Source organism: Acomys russatus, chromosome 2 (assembly GCF_903995435.1).
Source record: "Acomys russatus chromosome 2, mAcoRus1.1, whole genome shotgun sequence".
NCBI classification, from domain to species: Eukaryota; Metazoa; Chordata; class Mammalia; order Rodentia; family Muridae; genus Acomys; species Acomys russatus.
In genome coordinates, this window is record NC_067138.1 from 70,424,053 (window position 1) to 70,443,183 (window position 19,131).

General features: G+C 48.0%; 1 protein-coding gene across 1 annotated transcript; it reads left to right on the plus strand.

The window, feature by feature from the left end:
- Positions 1-29: 29 nt before the first annotated feature.
- Positions 30-18,603, plus strand: Bspry (B-box and SPRY domain containing). The gene is given in 6 exon segments (XM_051156471.1): positions 30-295; positions 4,105-4,203; positions 7,725-7,955; positions 9,603-9,628; positions 16,562-16,686; positions 18,008-18,603. Coding segments are annotated over 6 exon segments (1,320 nt in total). The 5' UTR covers positions 30-52.
- The last annotated feature ends 528 nt before the right edge of the window (positions 18,604-19,131 follow it).

Here is a 19,131-nt window from a genome sequence, read left to right on the forward strand (position 1 = left end):
CACGCCCCCGGTACCTGCGACAGGTGGAGCGCGCGACGACGGGCACTCGGCCATGTCCGCGGACGCCTCCAGGCCGGAGACCGGCCCAGGGCCCGGGCCGGGGTCGGGGCCGGGGCTGGTGCGGGAACCCGGGCTGGGGTCCGAACCGGGCCAACTGTGCCCCGAGCACGGCGAGCCTCTGAGCTGGTTCTGCCTCTCGGAACGACGGCCGGTGTGCGCCGCCTGCTCCGGGCTGGGCGGCCGCTGTCACAGGCACCGCATCCGCCGGGCGGAGGAGCACGCTGAGGAGCTGAGAGTGAGCGGGCTTGGGGCTGGGAACTGGGTGGCTCTCTCGTCTTTGGGAAACTGGCCGGGACCAGGGATCAGGGACCCCGGCTGGGGAAGGGTGGCTCTTCTGTTGCTTCCCTTGCAGAATGAGGTGGTTAAAGGTGTGACCTCTGGAGTAAACTGGATTCAAGTTCGAATCCTATCCCCTCCCTGTGAGTCACGGAACCTAGCTTGGTGTCTTTCATCAGTAGTTTCGAGGCACTCATAATACCACGTGATTGTTATAGCTAACCTTGGAAAAACTTAAGTTCCCCACTCAACCCCACTCAGAGTCTCTTCCTCTCCCCTCAGGTTTCCTGGTGAGGGACTCAGTTCCCTTCCAACCTGGCCTTGACTATAATTGAAGTTGGTGGATGGGGTGGGGAGAATGACAGGACGCTATCTATCTCCTAAGGCCTCCTCGGCTCCTGGTTTAGTGTGGCTCTAGGCTGGCCATCTTCCTGTTACACCCCACCCCCACCCTTTCCCTGAGCTGCTGAGATTGGAGGCCAAGTCACCTTGGTGCTGCCTTCTTCCTTTCATCCTAGTTGTGGCCCCTGGGGAACTCCTTGCAATTTGATTAAATGGCTTAATTCTCCTAACCCCACCCTGGCATTGAGCCCTGCCGTGCGCTGAGAACTGTGGATCGGGACATCACCTACTCAAACCAGATTGTAATAAACACACCTTACCCGGAGACTGGGGCCAGCCGGTTTCAGTTACTCAGTGATGATGAAAATAAACTTGAGTAAAGTTGATAAAAATCAGCTTGCAGATTTTACAAATCCCATCTCATTCCATCCAGGCTGGGCTTCTGAAGTGTGGGTTCTAACTCAGGTTTTTCAGATGAGGAAAAGGAGGCCCACAGCAGGATGGTAACTCCTCCCAGACTCTTAATGCTCAGGGCTTAGGAGGGGAGACTTCATTGACTGGGCAAGAGGAAACCACTTTTTAACCTCAGTGGTTAGGAAGAGGAAGTGACCTAATGGAAAACCTTGAAAAGTAGCCATCATGCCTAGCGAAGCGGTGGGAGGGGTGAAGGCTGGGGCAGGATGGCAGGCTTGGTACTCTGTGCCAGGTGCCTTCTCTGGGCCACCCTAAGACCTACTTACACTTGGCTTAAGGGAAGTGAGTCTTGCTCTCTTTCAGCCTTCTACTTTGGAGACTGGGTTCCCCACCCCAGTTTTTCTTTTTAATATTTTATTTAAATTTTAATTTATGTGCATTGATGTGAGGGTGTCAGATCTTAACAGTTGTGAGCTGCCATGTGGGTGCTGGGAATTGAACCCGGGTCCTTTGGAAGAGCAAGCAGTACTCTTAACCACTGAGCCATCTCTCCAGCCCCTCCCCATCCCAGGTTTTAAGGAGAGCCTCATGCATTTTAGACCCCTGAGCTACACCCCCAACCCTAGAGCACACAGTGCCTTTAGCACAGTCCTCCTATCCCTGCATCCTGTAGAGAAACTGTCTCTGGAGCGCGGTCACCACTGACCTGGACAAAATAGGACTAGTTCAACACTTAGCTTCTGGATTCATGCCTTGAAGCTAGTTAGAAGGTAGGCTTGCAGGACGTGGTGACACAGGCCTATAATCCCACCACTTGGGAGGCAGAGGCAGGCAGATCGCTGTGAGTTTGCGGCCAACCTGGTCTACAAAGCCAGGACAGCCAAGGCTACACAGCGAAACCCTGTCTCCAAACAAAGAAAGGTAGGCTCAGGTTAGGACCAGCCAAGGTACCCGTTATTGGATGAATGGATAAGAGAAGTTCAGACCTATTTATTCACATACATGCACACACACTGGAGTATTATTCCATAATACAGAATAAAATTATGTGATTGGCAGGAAGATGGATTGGAGACAACCATGTTAAGTGAAACAAGCCTGATTCAAAAGACAACTGTCACACATTTTTCTTTTTTTCACACAAGCCATAAAAAGACAATCTGAGCTGGGTGTGGTGGCACACCCCTGCACTGCAAAGAGTGTTGGGTTTGAGGCCAGTTTGGATTTCCTAATGAAGCTTTGTCTTAAAAACAACAGCAAAACCCAAACTAACTGTGATAGCTCTAATCTGAGCACTGGGGAGGTAGAGGCAGTGGGAGTTCTGTGAGTTCAAGGCCAACCTGGTCTACAAAGTGAGTTCTAAGACAGCCATGGTTACACAGAGAAACCTTGTCTCAAAAAAAAAAATTTTTTTTTTAAGTAATAAAAATAGAAAGAGAGACATGAAACTTAGGGAGCATTAAAGAAAAGAGGATTAGGGCTGAGGGAGGGAGAATAGTGAATGAAGGGTAGATGTGATGCAAGAGTCACAGTGGAACATTCTATATAATTAGTATATACTAATAAAACTTTAAGCTAAGCCCAGTTCTTATAGTCCCTGAGTACACGATGATGATTGCAGTGCCGCAGCTCTCCCTCACTGCTGGGAGGCAGGGTTCCCCGAAGAGGCAGCTGGTCTGCCTGGCGGCAGGTGGCATTGTCATTCTTAGGGGCAGTAATAGAGGGGCTGCTGTTTGGACGAGCTCCAGCTGGAACCCGCTGGAAAGGAGTGGGAAAGTCCAGCTCTTCCCATGCCTCCTAGAGTGAGCCATTCCACCCACCGTCTGCCTCAGCTTCCTCATTTCTAAGCCTTTCCCCGTTCCTTTATGGTTGATATGAGTGACTTTGGCAACTGAGAACTGCTGACTTGCTGGTGGTCAAGGAAATGAGGGCTCATCACCGATAAATATTTGTTTAAGGCCCTTTATATGTAGCAACTCCATTCTAGTTGGTAGGTCAGAGGTCAGAGAGTGACAATTTTGCTGCAGTAGTAGGGACACAGAAAAAAAAAAAAAAAAAAAAAAATATATATATATATATATATATATATAAACATACCATAGGTAGGTAGTCAGGACTTATAAGTAAGAGAAATAAAGCAGGACTAAGATAGGGGTAAGTTGGACAGAACCTCTCTGAGGAGGTGACGTACAGGTGAATTGAGGGAGCAAGACACTCAGAGACTAGTTGGAGGCAGAAAGAACAAGTCCAGAGGCCTCAAGGCTGGGTAAACCTAGTGTTTTTGAGGAGTGGAAAGAAGGTTAGTGTGAGGTATGAGGTGGCTTAAGAGACGAAGAGTTGTGCCAAGTAGGGCCTCTTGGCTAAGAGACTGTTCTCACTGTGACAATATTGAAAAACCATTGGGAGGTTTTGAGCCGGACTTGGCCTGCACTGATTGCCTCAGGGAAAATGGCTGTGGTAATGGAGAGGCATGAAGGTTGACAAAGGAGGCCCAACTTCAGAGTTCTCACAGGGTCCCTCTGAGGTGATGGCCAACTAGACTAACAGAAGTGGAAGTAGTCAGTGGTGAGGTGAGGAGAGGAGAGAACAGGGATGTTGAAACAGACCTATTAAGACCCAAGTGTCTTTTGGGGAGGGTTTTTTTTTGGGAGGGGCGTTGTAGCCCTGGCTGTCCTGAAACCCATTCCTCAGACCAGACACGTGCCACCACCACCTGGCTAAGGCCCAAGTATCTTGATGGCCCCAAATGAGTTACTGGAACGGGGGGGGGGGGGGGGGGTGGGTGTGGGGTGGGTGATCCAGTGTTAGTGAGCCAGAAGGAAAGATATGATGGGCATATGTGGGATCCTTGACATAAAGTTTTGGGGTAGTATTGTTTTTTTATAATGATGATATCTGGGTTTGCACCATAGGGGTGGGTAACTGAGGGTGGCATACAAAGGACGAGTCACTCAATGCCTGAGTGGCTCATGTACGTGAATAAAGAGATGATAAACGCCATTTGTGTTGCAGAACAAGATTGTAGACCAGTGTGAGAGGCTGCAGTTACAGAGTGCTGGCATCACCAAGTATGTGGCGGAGGTCCTACAAGGGAAGAGCCAGAAAGCAGTGGTAATTGTCCCTCGCTCCTCTCCACACTGTGCCACCTCCTAGGATAAGAGCCTAGCCCAGGTCTAGGACAGTCTAAGATCCCTTCCCTAACCTACAACCTCATTGTGCGGCTGGCTGTCTCTTTTACTACACAGATACAGACTAGAAGGCATCGCTCTTGCTAACTTCGGGTTAAAACCTTAGAAACACTAGTACCTTTCTTTTCACAAACATTTTAGATTTTTTTTTTTTATTATTTTATGTGTATGATTGTTTTGCTTGCATATATGTATGTGTGCCCTGTGTATGCCTGGCACCTGCAGAGATTGGAAGGGGACATTGGGTCACTTAGAACTGGAGTTATAGATGGTTGTGAGCCACTGTGTGGGTACTGGGAAACGAACCCAGATCCTTTGCAAGAGCAAATAGTGTTCTTAACCATTGAGCCATCTCTCTAGCCTCAAGACTTATATCTTTTACTATGGAATTATTTTGTTCACATCTGTAGGATTATGAAATTCCTTAGGTACTTCTACATGGTTTACTCATTTTTTTTTTTAAAGCCAGTCTGAAGCATTGAACCCAGGGTTATGTACATGTTAGGCAAATGCTCGCCATTGATGCACATCTCCAGTCCTTTGGAGATATTTTTTTGTTTGTTTGTTTGTTTTTTCTTTTTGGTTTTTTGAAACAGGGTTTCTCTGTGTAGCCTTGGCTGGCCTGGACTCACTTTGTTGACCAGGCTGGCCTCGAACTCACATTGATCTACCTTCCTGGGCCTCCCAAGTGCTGGGATTAAAGGTGTGTGCCACCACGCCCGGCTTGTTTTCTTTATTGAAACTGTGTTTCATGTAGCCTAGGCTGGCCTCAAACTTGCTAGTTAGCCAAGAATTACTGATCTTCCTGCCTCTGTCTCTGGAGTGCTGAGAATACAGGCAAGTGCCTCCATGCCAGGACTCTTTGAAGTACTCTTATGACAGTTTTATTCAGCAGGTGGCAGTAAGCATCCCTATTTGAAGATGGGGAAATAAGTCTTGCAGAAGATGTCAGTCGATCTTCCCAAGGCCCTACTGCTTCTCTGCAGAGTCAGTTCTATGTCCTGGATCCTCTGGCTCTCAGCCACTGCTGCTGCTGCATTGCCCTGCTGATCCTTTATTCAGCGCCACTGTTATGTCTTCTCTCTCAAGCAGCTCCCTCAGGGCAAGGCCTCATGAGTTTCTTTTTGTATCTCTCCTAGCCCACTCCCCCATATCCACATAACATACAGAATACCTTTGGCACAGCCTTCTTTAAGTTTCTTTCAGTTGCAGAAGCTGAACTGCCATAAACAAATAGGGACCTTCATGGCAGGGCGTGGGTGGGTGGGTGGGGGGTCTCTCAGAAGCTACAGGGACCAGCACCAGCTAGGAGTCCCAACTAGTCTGTGTTGTCTCCGCTTCGGTTTGCAGGATGATCTTGGTCTCTCTACCTCAGCCTGACTTCTGCTCTCTCGCTGTTTTTATTTTCTTGTCCTATTGCACTGGCGATGTTGTAGACTAGAAGCTACAGCGGCAGATCCTGACTTTAAGCTTACAACATCCCACTGCTTATCTAACAGATCCTTCCTGAGTGCTTTCATATAGCAGGCACCATTGGCCTGTGTGCTAGGCATTCCACAGTGAACGAAAGATGAAAATGTCTTTTCACGAATGCTCCATTTCTGTCGGAAGAGATGGACAATAAAGAGTGTCAGAGGGTAATCCGTCCTTTGAAGGAGATGTAAATAGCAAAGGGGGACAACATGCCTGAGGCAGGGGTTCAGTTACTTATGCTGTGATAAGGGATGGCTCTCATGAAGAGAGCTGGCAAGATGGCTTAGCAGGTAAGCTCCTTGCTGCGGAAGCCTGGTGACCTGAGTTTGTTGCCTGGAACCCACATACAGAGAGGAGAGAACTAATCCCATACGTTATCTTCTCGCCATGGTGTGCACACGCATCTGCGTGCACACACACACACCACAACACACAATAACCATAAGTAAAAGTTGGAAGACAAGAAAGTTTCTATTTGCTCAGAAACCTAAGAAGTGTTGTAATGAACTGCAAAGAGGCTAGTGAGTGCAAAAGCCCTGGGCAGCAAGGCACCTGACCAGCTGGAGCAGTAGAGCTACACTAGGTTGAAGCATTTGAGCAAGAGAGACATGAGAAAGGAGTAAAATCAGAGAAGCAAGAGGTTCAGGGAGAAGCTGGGCCTCATCCTCTTGGTCACAGAGGGGTTCACCTCTATTTCAGATATAAAGAGAAGCCACTGAAAAGCCTTAAAAAAAAAAAAAAAGCAGAGTAAGGTAAAGTGAAAAACAAGTTTAGGGGGGCTGGGCTCAGTGGTTAAGAGCACTTCCTACTCTTCCAGAGAACCTGAATTTGAATTTGGTTGCTAGCACTTTGGGCTCCCGGAGATCCAATATGCACACGGGCGCGCGCGCGCGCACACACACACACACACACACACACACACACACACACACACACAGGTTAGGGGCAGAAAGATTGACATTTCAGTTTTAAAAGGAGCCCCCTTATACAGTTATAGTAGGAAGTGACCATAAGCAGCAAAAGTGAAGGCCAGTAATCCAAATGGGAAGCAATTACAATAATACAGGAGAAGTGAGTGTGGCTCAGATTCAGGTGGGTTTCCTTGATCGTCAGTAAGCCATTCTGGCTGTCCTTGGCCTTCTGACATGAAGAAGGCAGCTCTACTCTGACTCATCTGGAAAGAGTCCAAGTGCAGGTGTGTTATGCAGCAAATGGAGGATTGATCGCCTGGCACAGGGGAAATAGTGCTAGACTGACAACTGGGAAAACGGGCATCTGGTTCCACCTTGGCCACAGGCTCGCTGTGCCAGAGCTAGCAGGAGGTTTTCCCTACGGCAGCAGAAGTTCCCCACTCAGTCACTGAGGCCACATTTGCAGGTACATGCTGCATGTCAGACACTGGCTACTGGGAGATAGAAGATGATGCCCTTGGCTGTCCTTAGCTGAGAGTTTTCTTCAGAGCTCCTCTAGGGAACATACAAACTCTTGCTTTGGAACCAGCTGGAATGAACAAGCCTTGGGAGGTGATAGGGTTTTGACCTCAAGCAGAGTGAAAGTTTAACTAGAGCCGCGTTGGGATTGGTCTAGATGAAGATGGTGGCTCCTTAAGGCCCTTCTGCCCTGTGATCACTATGATCCCCTCCCTTTGTCTCATGGCCACCATGTTTCCAACTGTGAAATGAGCAGGCAATTCTAATTGATCTCTAAGCTCTGTCCGCCTTCTATACTGTAGCCATGACCTTCTGAGACATGGCTTAGATGTTGGGTCTCAAGTTTCTCTCTCTTAACACATTTGGAAAGTCTAAATGCTGGGATGTCAAAGTAAATGGCACACGTACCTTTATTCTCCTTACTCTGTCCATGACAGACATTGTCAATCGATGTTGGCATCGTTTCCACTAATCCCGGACTCTCCTGCTTGTGACTGAGACTTTGCCAGGACCTAACTCCTCGCGTTTTATCTCTTGCCAGAGCATGGCTAGTGCAGCGAGGGAACTGGTCATCCAGAGGTTGAGTCTGGTGCGGAGCCTGTGTGAGAGTGAGGAACAGCGGTTACTGGAGCAGGTGCACGGCGAAGAGGAGCGGGCCCACCAGAGCATCCTGACTCAGCGGGCACACTGGGCTGAGGCCGTGCAGAAGCTGGACACCCTTCGCACCAGCCTGGTGGGCATGCTTACCCACCTGGATGACCTCCAGCTGATTGTAAGTCAGGAGAGGGTGAGGGCACGAGAGGTTGGCCAGGTTTCCCCAGACCTGAAGCCCTTGAGAATGCCTGTGGTGGGTAGCAGTGAGCCTTTGGGACAGGAATGAGTGACAATAATATTTTTTACCAGCCTGTGAAGCTTCTTGTATGTGGGCCCATCTATGTACTTCCTCAGCAAAGAACCCAGCTAAATTTTCTTGGCCAAAAGCCCCCACCACGACCATCTGATAGTCCTTGGCATTTATCAGACTCTGTAACTCCACTCTCCTGAGTGATGTCTGATCACTCTGGCCTGTCTTTAGCAGGAATCCTGTTAGGTGGGTTTTGCCTGGATCCCCCTTCCCCTCAACATGTCCACTTAGTGGCCTTCCACCCACCCATCTCATCCTGATCCATGGCCTTCAGTTCCCATGGTGTATTCAGAGTTGAACCCAGTCTCTCTCTCACGAACTGCAAGATCCCCTTGCAATTGCCCCTATATCTATCTTTTTACTATGTTTAAGTAAATATCATCGACTCATTAGATTTTTAATATGAGACAGGAATAAAATTATCTGAGGATTTTGGCACCTTATAACCATATACTTTCAATGCCTAAGTGCTCTCTAATGGGGCGGGGTTATAAAACACGGCTACATATGCTCCCAGCCTCACCCAAGAGATGAGTACATAAAGTGACAAGTAGGAGCCGGGCGTGGTGGCGCACGCCTTTAATCCCAGCACTCGGGAGGCAGAGGCAGGCGGATCGCTGTGAGTTCGAGGCCAGCCTGGTCTACAAAGTGAGTCCAGGATGGCCAAGGCTACACAGAGAAACCCTGTCTCGAAAAAACCAAAAAAAAAAAAGTGACAAGTAGGATGTGTCACGGCAGTAGAGGAATCCTGTGGAGGCCAGGACACTCCCAAGGCAGTTGGAGTGGATCATAGACAGCTTCCTGGATGAAGTAACTTAGAAGTAAAAAGAAAAGTACCCAGGTACAGGGAACTGGGGAGGTGGAGAAAGTTCAGAAGTACACAGGGGAAAGGCTGTGCTTGGTCCAGACAAGGGCACCAATGCAAAAAGCACCTTCTTGGTATGATCCGACATAGGCACAATTACTGCTCAGACTGTGGCTTTTCTAAGTACGTTGTAGATCTGCAGCTTCCTCCAGTGTTGAGGGGACGACGCTAAGACATCTGAGCAAAGCTGTAGAGCAGAGAAGAGTGCTGAACAACCAGGTCAGCCCCTTGCCTTTCAAGTAGGGCAGCCATGGAGACTGCCCTAGATTGTGCATTCGTTCAGCATCAGCTTCCAGGCAAGGGCACATTCTATCCCAGCCGCTGGACAGTCACAAGAAAGGACTCAGAAAGGCTGCAGCCATCTAGGAGCTGGTAGTCCCCGTGGTGGGTGGCAGCGGGGAGGATGGTCCTGAAGGGAAGGGAAGGGGAGCCTGGGATGCCTCAGGGTAGGAGGCAACAGTGATCTGTTCTTTGCGTGTGTTGGGAGGGTAGGGGAGCCTGTGGGTACGTGAGAGACAGCAACCCGGAAAGCTTTGCCTCGATCTTTTCTGTGGAGTCTGCATCTACACACAGTTGTACACAGTGAAGTGCGCTCGGGTCCACTTGCTGGGTTTCTGCTGCTGGTCTGACCTTGTTTTCTTCTCTTGCAGCAGAAAGAGCAGGAGATTTTTGAGAGGTGAGTGTGGTTCTGTGATTCGCTCCGGCAGGCACTGAGACCCCAAGTCTTTCTTGCATTCAAGGCATGGAGCTGAGCAACTTCCTAGAGCCTGGCTCCAAGGCCAGAGGTCATCCCCCACCCCCAACCCCGCCATGGCCTCTTTAGATCTATACAGAAAAGCAGTGAAACCAATACTTATTAGCCAGGGTCTTGCCCTGGGCTTTCCTAAACGTTTCCTTACTTCAACTATGGTTCCCTGGGTTAGGATGCTGAGGCCTGGATTCACTGTCTCCTCCTTGTCTCCTCTTCCTTTCCGCAGTGAAAGAATCTTCAAGACTTAAGTCTGTATCGCCACTCAGATTTTCCTTCTTAGTACTTAAAGAGTTTCAACAGGTCCTTCCTGGGTGCTAAAACGTTGAGAGGCCAGTGCCTGAGGAAATGACCAAGCGGCTAGAACTTGCCAGGCAAGGTGATTAGCCCTGCTGCTAGGGTTGTTGCTTGGTGGTATAGCACTTTTGCCTAGCTTGTACAAGGTCCTGGATTCAATTCCCAGCCCTCTAAAAAGAAAAAGAAATTGAAAGTTAAAAGCAAGTCTTCATCAACTCTCCCAATCTCATTTCCCTAGAGATACGGTTGGATTCTCTCCTCCATGGTACTGGGCACTGAACTCAGCTTGACAAGTCTTATAGCAAGCACTTTTATCCACTGAGTCAGCTCACCCGTCTTAGATGTGGAATTTCAAAAGTGGCTGTGTGTGTGTGGGGGGGCGATATGTTGGCCTGAGTGTGCACATATGGAGGCCAGAGGTTGACTTTGAGAATCTTCCTCTACCTCTCTCTACATTAATTTTTGAGACAAACTCTCTTGTTGAACCTGACCTTACCAGTTTGGTACATTAGTCAACAGGCCCCCAGGATCCACTTGTCTCCTCCTCCCCAGTGCTGGGGTTACAGATATGCGCTGCCATCCCAAACGTTCACATAAGTGCTGGGGATTCTAACATGGCTCCTCATGCTTGCACTTTACCCACTGAGCCATCCTCTCAGCTCTGGTGGCGGTGGCGGCGGCGGTGGTGGTGGTGGTGTGTGTGTGTGTGTGTGTGTGTGTGTGTGTGAGTTTCTTTTTTGCCTCCTTTTAACAATATATATTTAAACAAACACAGATGGGATCATATACCTCTTATCCTACTTGTTAGTGCCTACTATGGAAAAAATTTTACATCAGTGCATTTAGATTTATTTCCCTCCCTCCCTTCCTTCCTTCCTTCCTTCCTTCCTTTCATTTTTAATAAGGGTCTCACTATTTAGTACTGGCTGACCTTGAACTCCCTGTGTAGAGCAGACTGACCTCATACACAGTTCCCCTGCTTCTGCCTGCTGAGTGCTGAGATTAGAAGTGTGCACCACCACATTCGAGTTACCTGACTCTTTTGAAAGTCTGTGAAGTATTCCACAGTAAGGATGTCAGTCCCAACACCATACTCTCTCTCTGATAAAAATAGATTCTATTAGATTTAGTTGTTTTATTTTATGTCTATGAACGCTTTGCTCTCTGTGCACCCCATGTGTGTCTGGTGCCTGTGTAGGTCGGAAGAGGGCATCAGAGCCTCTGGCTAGAGTTATAGATTCTTGTGAACCACCATACGAGTTCTGAGAATCCAGTATGGGTCCTCTGCAAGAGCAAGAGGTACTCCTAACCGCCGAGCTATCTCTCTAGCTCACTTTCTCTATTGTTTATGGTGCTGGGGATCCAGCTCAGAGCCTCGTGCATGCTAGGCAAGAGTTTTGTCTTTTGGTTTTGAGACACAATCTCATGTAGCCCAGACTAGCCTGGAACTCTGGATCCTTCTCCCTCTGTCTCTCTAGTGCTGGGACTCCGGGCTCAAGCCACTCTGTCATTTAATGCAGGTTTGACCTGCTCCTCGTGTGCGCTGCCACACTCTGTCAGTCTCCTCGTTCAGTTCAGCACTACTGTCATCTTCCTCTGCACACTCTGTCCTTACCATGAAGCAAGCTGGACTTTTTAATAAAGCCTCATCTCTAATTTGGTGAATTTTCCAGTACGTCAAGCTTGTGTGGAAGTTGCAAACGTGGCTTAGTGAGCTTTACTGGAGGCAGTGTTCTGCCACAGTAGCTCTCACACTTCTGCTCCCATCTGTGTGGCTCTCATCTACTGTCTTTGTCATCTCCTGTGTGCAGTGCATACAGATAACCTTGTTTTCTGGACCATCTTATGATATGTTGCAGATAACATGAATTTTGTTTCTAAATATTTCAATATAGCTCCTGAGAGCAAAGATGTTTTCCTATATAATCCCAAGATAAGATTTAGGGAATTAATCATTGGTGTAAAACTATTTTCTCGTACACGGTCCATATAGTCCATATTCAAAGGTTGCCAGTTGTGCCAAAACATCCTTTTTTTTTTTTTTTTTTTTTTTTAGTTTTTGAGACAGGGTTTCTCTGTGTAGCCTTGGCTGTCCTGGACTCGCTTTGTAGACCAGGCTGGCCTTGAACTCACAGCGATCCGCCTGCCTCTGCCTCCCGAGTGCTGGGATTAAAGGCGTGCGCCACCACGCCCGGCTTCTTGTTTTGTTTTTTTTTTTTTTGAGACAGGGTTTCTCTGTGTAGCCTTGACTATCCTGGACTCACTTTGTAGACCAGGCTGGCCTCGAACTCACAGTGACCTGCCTGCCTCTGCTTCCCACGTGCTGGCATTAAAGGTGTGTACCACCACTGCCCAGCTCCAAAACATTCTTAAAATGGGGATTTTGTTTTGTTTTCTCCTGATTCATATGGTCTTCTTCAATTTGAAACTTGTCCCTTCGTCTTCAAGAGTTCAGACCCCTTAGAGAATATCATTCAGTTTGAAAGAATAATATTCCTATAGGAGTAGATTTAGCTTATCTGTTCCTGGGGGTGGGGTGCACATCCTAAGTGTCAAGTTCTCAACTCATCATGTTGCTGTTGCATTATCAGGAATATTGAGTTTGAGCACTGAATGAAGTGCTAGGTATTTCAGGTGTCATCAGCCAGGCTCTTCAATATGAGATTGTATTTTCTCTTCATAATTAATGAGTGATTCTCTGTGTATGTTCTCTCTTGCTTTCCAGGCTTTTAAACCAAGAGTTTTGCATCCATTGTTAATTTCTGCTTGAGTTATTAACTTATTTGCTTACTTATTCCCACTCAATACTGATCACAGATTCTGGTTTTATCTGACGCATGGTAACCATCACTGCCATCGTGGTGATTTTGATATTCAGATTGCCCCGCCTTTGACCAGTAGAAATGGTCCACATCTTCTTTGAGCACTTTCTTACTGTGGCACAAAAAGATGTGGGAGGACTGGTGAGCTGGCTCAGCAGCTAAGAGACATTTCTCTTCTTGAGGAGCACCTGTGTTTGGTTCCCAGCACCCACATTGTGGCTAATAACCGTAATCGGATGTCCTTTTCTGACTTCCTGGGCACCAGATACACGTGTGGTACACATACATACACATATACATAAAAACAAGCCAAATACTTATATACATAAGATAAATCTAAAATGTATTCTTTAAATTTAAAAAAATTATTTTATTTTATATATATATATATTTTCGAGATAGTGTTTCTCTGTGTAGCCTTGGCTGTCCTAGACTTTCTTTGTAGACCAGGCTGGCCTCAAATTCACAGTGATCTGCCTTCTTCTGCCTCCTGAGTGCTTGGATTAAAGACATGCACCACCATGCCCAGCCTAAAATGTATTTATTTTTATTTTATATGCATTGGTATTTTGTCTGCATGTATGTGTATGAGGGTGTCAGATCTTGGAGTTACAGACAGTTGTGAGCTGCCATGTCTCAAAAAACCGACAATAATGATAAATAAAAATAAAATAAAAAGCCAGGTGAGGTGACACACACCTGTAATCCCAGTACTTGGGGAGGCAGAGGCAGGTGGATCTCTGTGAGTTTGATGCCAGCGTGGTCTATAAAGTGATTCCAGCACAGCCAAGGCAACACAGAGAAATCCTGTCTCAAAAAAAAAACCAATTAATGAATTATTTAAAATAAAAAGAACCGCAGCTCCCAGCAATGCCAATAGCTTTGTTCATTTGCTCAGTCCCTCTGTACACATCATTGAGCTGCTGAGTCCATACTGCTCTCACTGACAAACCCACTAGTACAATTGAAGCCTTGTGTGTGGTGCTTCGTGCTCCAGCTGAAGCTATTTTCTCTCAAGGGCTGTTGTCAGGCCCGTCTCAGTGGAATCTCACTTATCTACTGAGATATGTGTTTGTTGGCTCTGGTGTTTCCACAGTCATGGTGGCTGGGCTCAGCTCTTGGCCTAAGAATGGCAGCAGGTCCCCACTGCAAAGATGGAATGTTCTGCTTCCAGCCAGGTGCTGCTGATTTCAAGTCCCACTCTCTACCTTGGGGCCATGACTTTTGTGTTCTAAACCATGCAGTAGCTGGACCACATGGCTCTTTGTTGACTTCCATCCACGTGTGGGCTCGGGTCTGTCCTGGAGTAGCAGGTTAGTTGCTGGCACTGGCTCCTCCCCGACTCCACCTGTTCGCCCGGGGCTTCTCCGCATAGAGCGGCCATGCTTTGAGAGCACAGGCTTTCTCTTGTTCTGGCCACAAAGAGCCTTTGTTACCAGGCCTGCGGTCAGCATGTGCACTTCCCCATTTCTGAGGCTCTGCTCATCCCAGGCCAGGCCAGTCAGTGACAGTCTCTCAGCGATCTTGCAAACATCAGAGGAGCAATGCTGAATGGCCTCAAGCCATCTTCAGAATGACAGGTGGTAGGAAAGCTTTTTCTGAAAAGCCAGGTCAAAGGACTGCAAAGCGTTGGGTAAATTCCCACTTCAATTTTTTGTCCCCTTTGGAGATTTCATTTCATGTCGAGGAAGAAAAAAAATGTTGACTGGTGCCTGGGCTTCATCCTGAGTTAGTTAGTTTGTTTGTTTGTACAAGGAAGCAGGACTTGAATCCAGCTCCCATTTTCTCTGTTAAGTGCCTGCCATAAAGCTCTGTTCTCATGTCAGATGGGCCTTCCTATCAGTGAAGTTTAAGTAATCATGTATAGAAACAGTAAACACAGAGGCCAAACAGCTGGATAAATGGAAACCTGCCCCAAGGCATTTCCTCCTTTACATTTTTGTTTGTTTTTAACATTTATTTATCTTATTTTTGTGTATGTGTGTGCACCTGTGTATATGTATGTGCACCACATCTGTGCAGGGGACTGAAGATATCCGAAGAGGGCATTTGATTCGCTGGGATTGAAGTTACAGATAGTTTGTGAGCTGCCATGTGGGTGCTGGGAATTGAACCAGAGTCTTCTACAGGAGCAACAAGTCCTCATAACTGCTGAACCATCTCTCCAGTCCAAGTTGGGTTTTTCTTGTGGGGTGTGTGTGTGTGTGTGTGTGTGTGTGTGTGTGTAAATGCCATTGTGCATGTGCCATGGTGTTCATATGGAGGTCAGAGATGCTCTCAAATGCTGTCTCTTTTGCCTTCCATCTTGTTTGAGACAGGCTCTTCTTGTTGTTAGCCATGCCTGCACCAAGCTGGTTGGTCCTTGAGCTTCCTGTCTCCACCTCCCTCCTCCCCCAGAAGCACGGGGACTATAGGTACTGGCCGTCACACCAAGCTTTACATGCGTTCTGCAGATTCAACCTCCGGCCCACAGCTTGCATGGCAAGAGCTTTACCTGTTGAGTCACCTCCCTAGCTTCCAGGCATTCCCTCTTGATGACTAAATGTCCCAATGTGTGTGATCCTCAGGAAGGGGTATTTGTGTTTAAGAGCCGAGGAGTGGCTGGATCTTTGGGCTAAACCAGAGGAATGTTTACTTTTGCAGCGGGTTTGGGAGGAGGTGAGACACTCTCTGGATAGTGTAACAGACAAATGTTATCACCCAGCAGATCTGAGGCCTGGATCCTAGTTCAACTCCGCTGTCAGCTTCCTGAGGGTACTCGTGAGTCACTCATACCCAGAGCACACTGCCTCCAGTTTCTACCTCCCAAGACTTACCTATTTCTATCTTTGTTTGCATGCTTGTATGTGTGTGTGTTGGTGTGTACACATAGGTAAAATGTTCGCAGTATAGGCTCAATTTTCTTAATATACTTTATTATGAACTTATTAAATAAGCGTACCTCCCTTATAACCCAACTAGCCTAAATAAGAGGAAAAGGAGATTAAGGAAAACAAGAATGAAACCTGGGTATCAGTTCCTAGGAGCGATTCTCCTGGTGTAGTTGGCAGGACCTCAGCATCCCGCAAACCAACTAGGCTTGCTGCTAGAACCTGGAACAGCAGCTGAGGCCCTGGCCCTCAGCTGGAGCCCAAAGCCTTGAAGCAGTTCTCTCTAGAAGCATCTCTGGAAGTATTGATGAACAGCCAAAACTATCCCAAGTCCTCTCCAAAGCCTCCTGTTTGGGGGGCGCGCACGTGTGTGTGTGTGTGTGTGTGTGTGTGTGTGTGTGTGTGTGTGTCCTCTCAGAGTCTCTACTAGGATGTTTTCAGCTGGCAACATCCAAGCTCCCCCAAGAAATGGTTTGATTTCTAAGTGTAAAAACATCCTGCTCTCTCACAAGTCTGTTCCCCATCCCACACTCGGGATCAACACAAAAACATGTTTTCTTTCCTACATCACAGAGCTTCTCTGACCCTCTGGAACTGGAGTCACAGGTGGTTTATTGGTGCTGAGCTCTCTCCAGTCCCTGCCCCCACTTGTAATACCAGCCCCAAGAATATATTTCCCTATAGACTGTCTACTTTGCTGGAATGAAGGCCCCCGGGGGCAATTAGCCCCTTTCCCTTCTGGCTAATACAATTATGGTGTCACCTGACCAAAGGAAGGCTTTTACTTCTATCTTCCTCCCCTCACCTGTAAGTCCAGATGCATTTTTATAACCTTCCTGATTCTCTCTCTCTCTTTTTCCCCCATGCATAAGGGCCGAGGAAGCAGAGGGCATTTTGGATCCCCAGGAGTCGGACAAATTAAGCTTTAATGAGAAGTGTGCTTGGAGCCCACTACTGACTCAACTCTGGGCAACATCAGTTCTTGGGTCTCTCTCAGGTCAGGAGCTGCAAGCGCCCAGCACTGCCTGCCTGCCTGCCTGCCTGCCTGTGTGTTGGGGGTGGGGGTGCTACTGGGCATCAGTGGGTCTGTGATGGCAGCTTTGGTAGCCACTGATGTTGGAAACAGGCTGCTCAGTAGGGCCAGGGCTATGGGTGGGGTTGAGCACATGGACTAGATGTTTCCCATGTCCAGGCCATTCCCACTTCTCTGTGGTTAGTATAGAGTTAACTGTGTTTCTTTAAGCTGTGTCACCTTTTGGGGGCAGCTCTTTACTACTTATTGGAAACCTCAGGGTTCTTTTTAAAAGTAGAATGACATCCACCCTGAGGGCATCTGGGTCCACCATGAAGCCGCCTGGATTTGCCTCACTCATTCATTTAACAAACATCGGCTTAAATGGTTGAGTGAAGCGATGTGCACCCGTAAGCCCAGGTGTGCACTTGGGTGTCTGAGGCAGGCAGATTCTGAGTTCATGGACAGTCTGACTAACTATAGTCCTGAGACCGTCTCAGGAACAAGAAAACAACAAAACATCCACTGGTGGTGAACATGGGCTTGCTCCTGTACTGCAAACTGGGTGTCAGAGATGAACCTGTCTCTCTGTCTCAGAATTCTCCCTGGTTGCATATATATGCCTAGTGGTGAGAGATCAAAGCTTTCTCAATTTTAACTCTTCCCCTGCAGACTTTATATATATATATATATATATTCATATATAATCACCATATATATATATGATTACAAGTACTGGCTTGTATGTTCTAGACTCTGGTATCAGCTGGTGCCTGATTTAGCTGTCAGTAGTTTAGGTAACTTCTGAGGACTGCTGGTATCCTGTTTCCTAGTTTCCAGGCTCTGCCCTCAGGATATCAGCTCTGGAAGATGCAGACAGGATCAGCTAGAACGCAGTATGATATGGGAATACTAAAATACTGGGTCTTCCTTTGACCCTACCACCAACTGGGCATGGAGACTTGGGCAGCTGACTTCTTTCTGGCCCTTGTTGCTATCAGAGTGTGCAGATGAAGCTTTTAGATCAATAAAGAGTGTCCTGGCTACAGTTACTTAGCAAGTATTATACACGAGGTGCTTAAAACATACTGTTTTATCTAATCCCCATGACTACCCCATAGGCCCTGTAAGTGAAAAGTCCTCTTTGGCCCCCACTTTAAAGATGAAGAAACGGAGGCTCAGAGAGTGAGAATGGCTTGTCTGAGGTCTCAGTAAGTGGCAAGAAAGCCTTTAACTACCTGGTAGTCAAAGATAGGAATAGGGTGGGGAAAGGACCCGGTACAACCTTGAGAACTCTTTCTGGCAGGCATGGAAGAGGTGCTTATCGACGAAAGGACTGTCAGCCCCTTATTGCATTTGTCTGAAGATCGAAGGACCCTGACCTTCAATGCCAAGAAGTCCAAAGCCTGCTCGGATGACCCAGCGCGCTTTGACCACTGGCCCAATGCCTTGGCTGCCACCGCCTTCCAGGCTGGGCTCCATGCCTGGATAGTGAACGTTCAGCACAGTTGTGCTTATAAGGTGGGCGTGGCCTCAGCCCAGCTGCCCCGGAAGGGTTCTGGCAGTGACTGCCGCCTCGGCCACAATGCCTTCTCCTGGGTCTTCTCCCGCTATGATCAAGAGTTCCGTTTCTCACACAATGGGCAGCACGAGCCTCTGGGGCTGCTTCGGTGCCCGGCACAGCTGGCCATGCTGCTGGACCTGCAAGCAGGAGAGCTGGTCTTCTTCGAGCCTACCTCGGGGACTGTGCTTCACGTCCACCGCACATCCTTCCCTCAGCCACTCTTCCCAGTCTTCGCTGTAGCTGACCAGGTCATTTCCATCCTTCGCTGACTTCCGGCCACGGTGAGACCAGGTCCACGTTCCCATCACCCTTGCAGGTCAGGCCGTGCTTCCAGCTAGTGTTCTTTTCCTCAGGATGTGTGCAGCAACTTTCGGAGAGATGGGGATCTGCTTCAGACTCAGATGAACTGGTTCGATGTTGGTCATCTGAGGCGATCCAGATTCTCTCTTGGCCTTATTCTCCCAAGCCCACCACGCTTCCAGGGTCTCATTAACCTGTGTCTCTGGCATCCAGCATGGTGCCTGGTGTGTGGCTGGTGTGCAGCAAGGTACAGTGAGGGAGCAGATGGCTGGGCAGGCAGGTGACCAGTGGTCTGGCAGTTTCTAGAGAGGCACTGCAGCCAGTAGAAGTGCCTCACTGCAGAGAAGCCTGTGGTGAAGGTTTCCGAGACCCTCGGTTCAGTATTTCTTAGTCTGTTTCATGACACACCATGTGGAAAAAATATTTTTCTAACACACAAAGCACAACCTTCCAGGCTGCTCTTGGCTGGAAAACTGGCCTGGGAGTGTCCTGCCCTCCTCCCATGTTCTGCTGTGGCCCTAGGATCCTATCTCTGGGAAACCTGCTTGCAGGACAGTTGTTGGCAT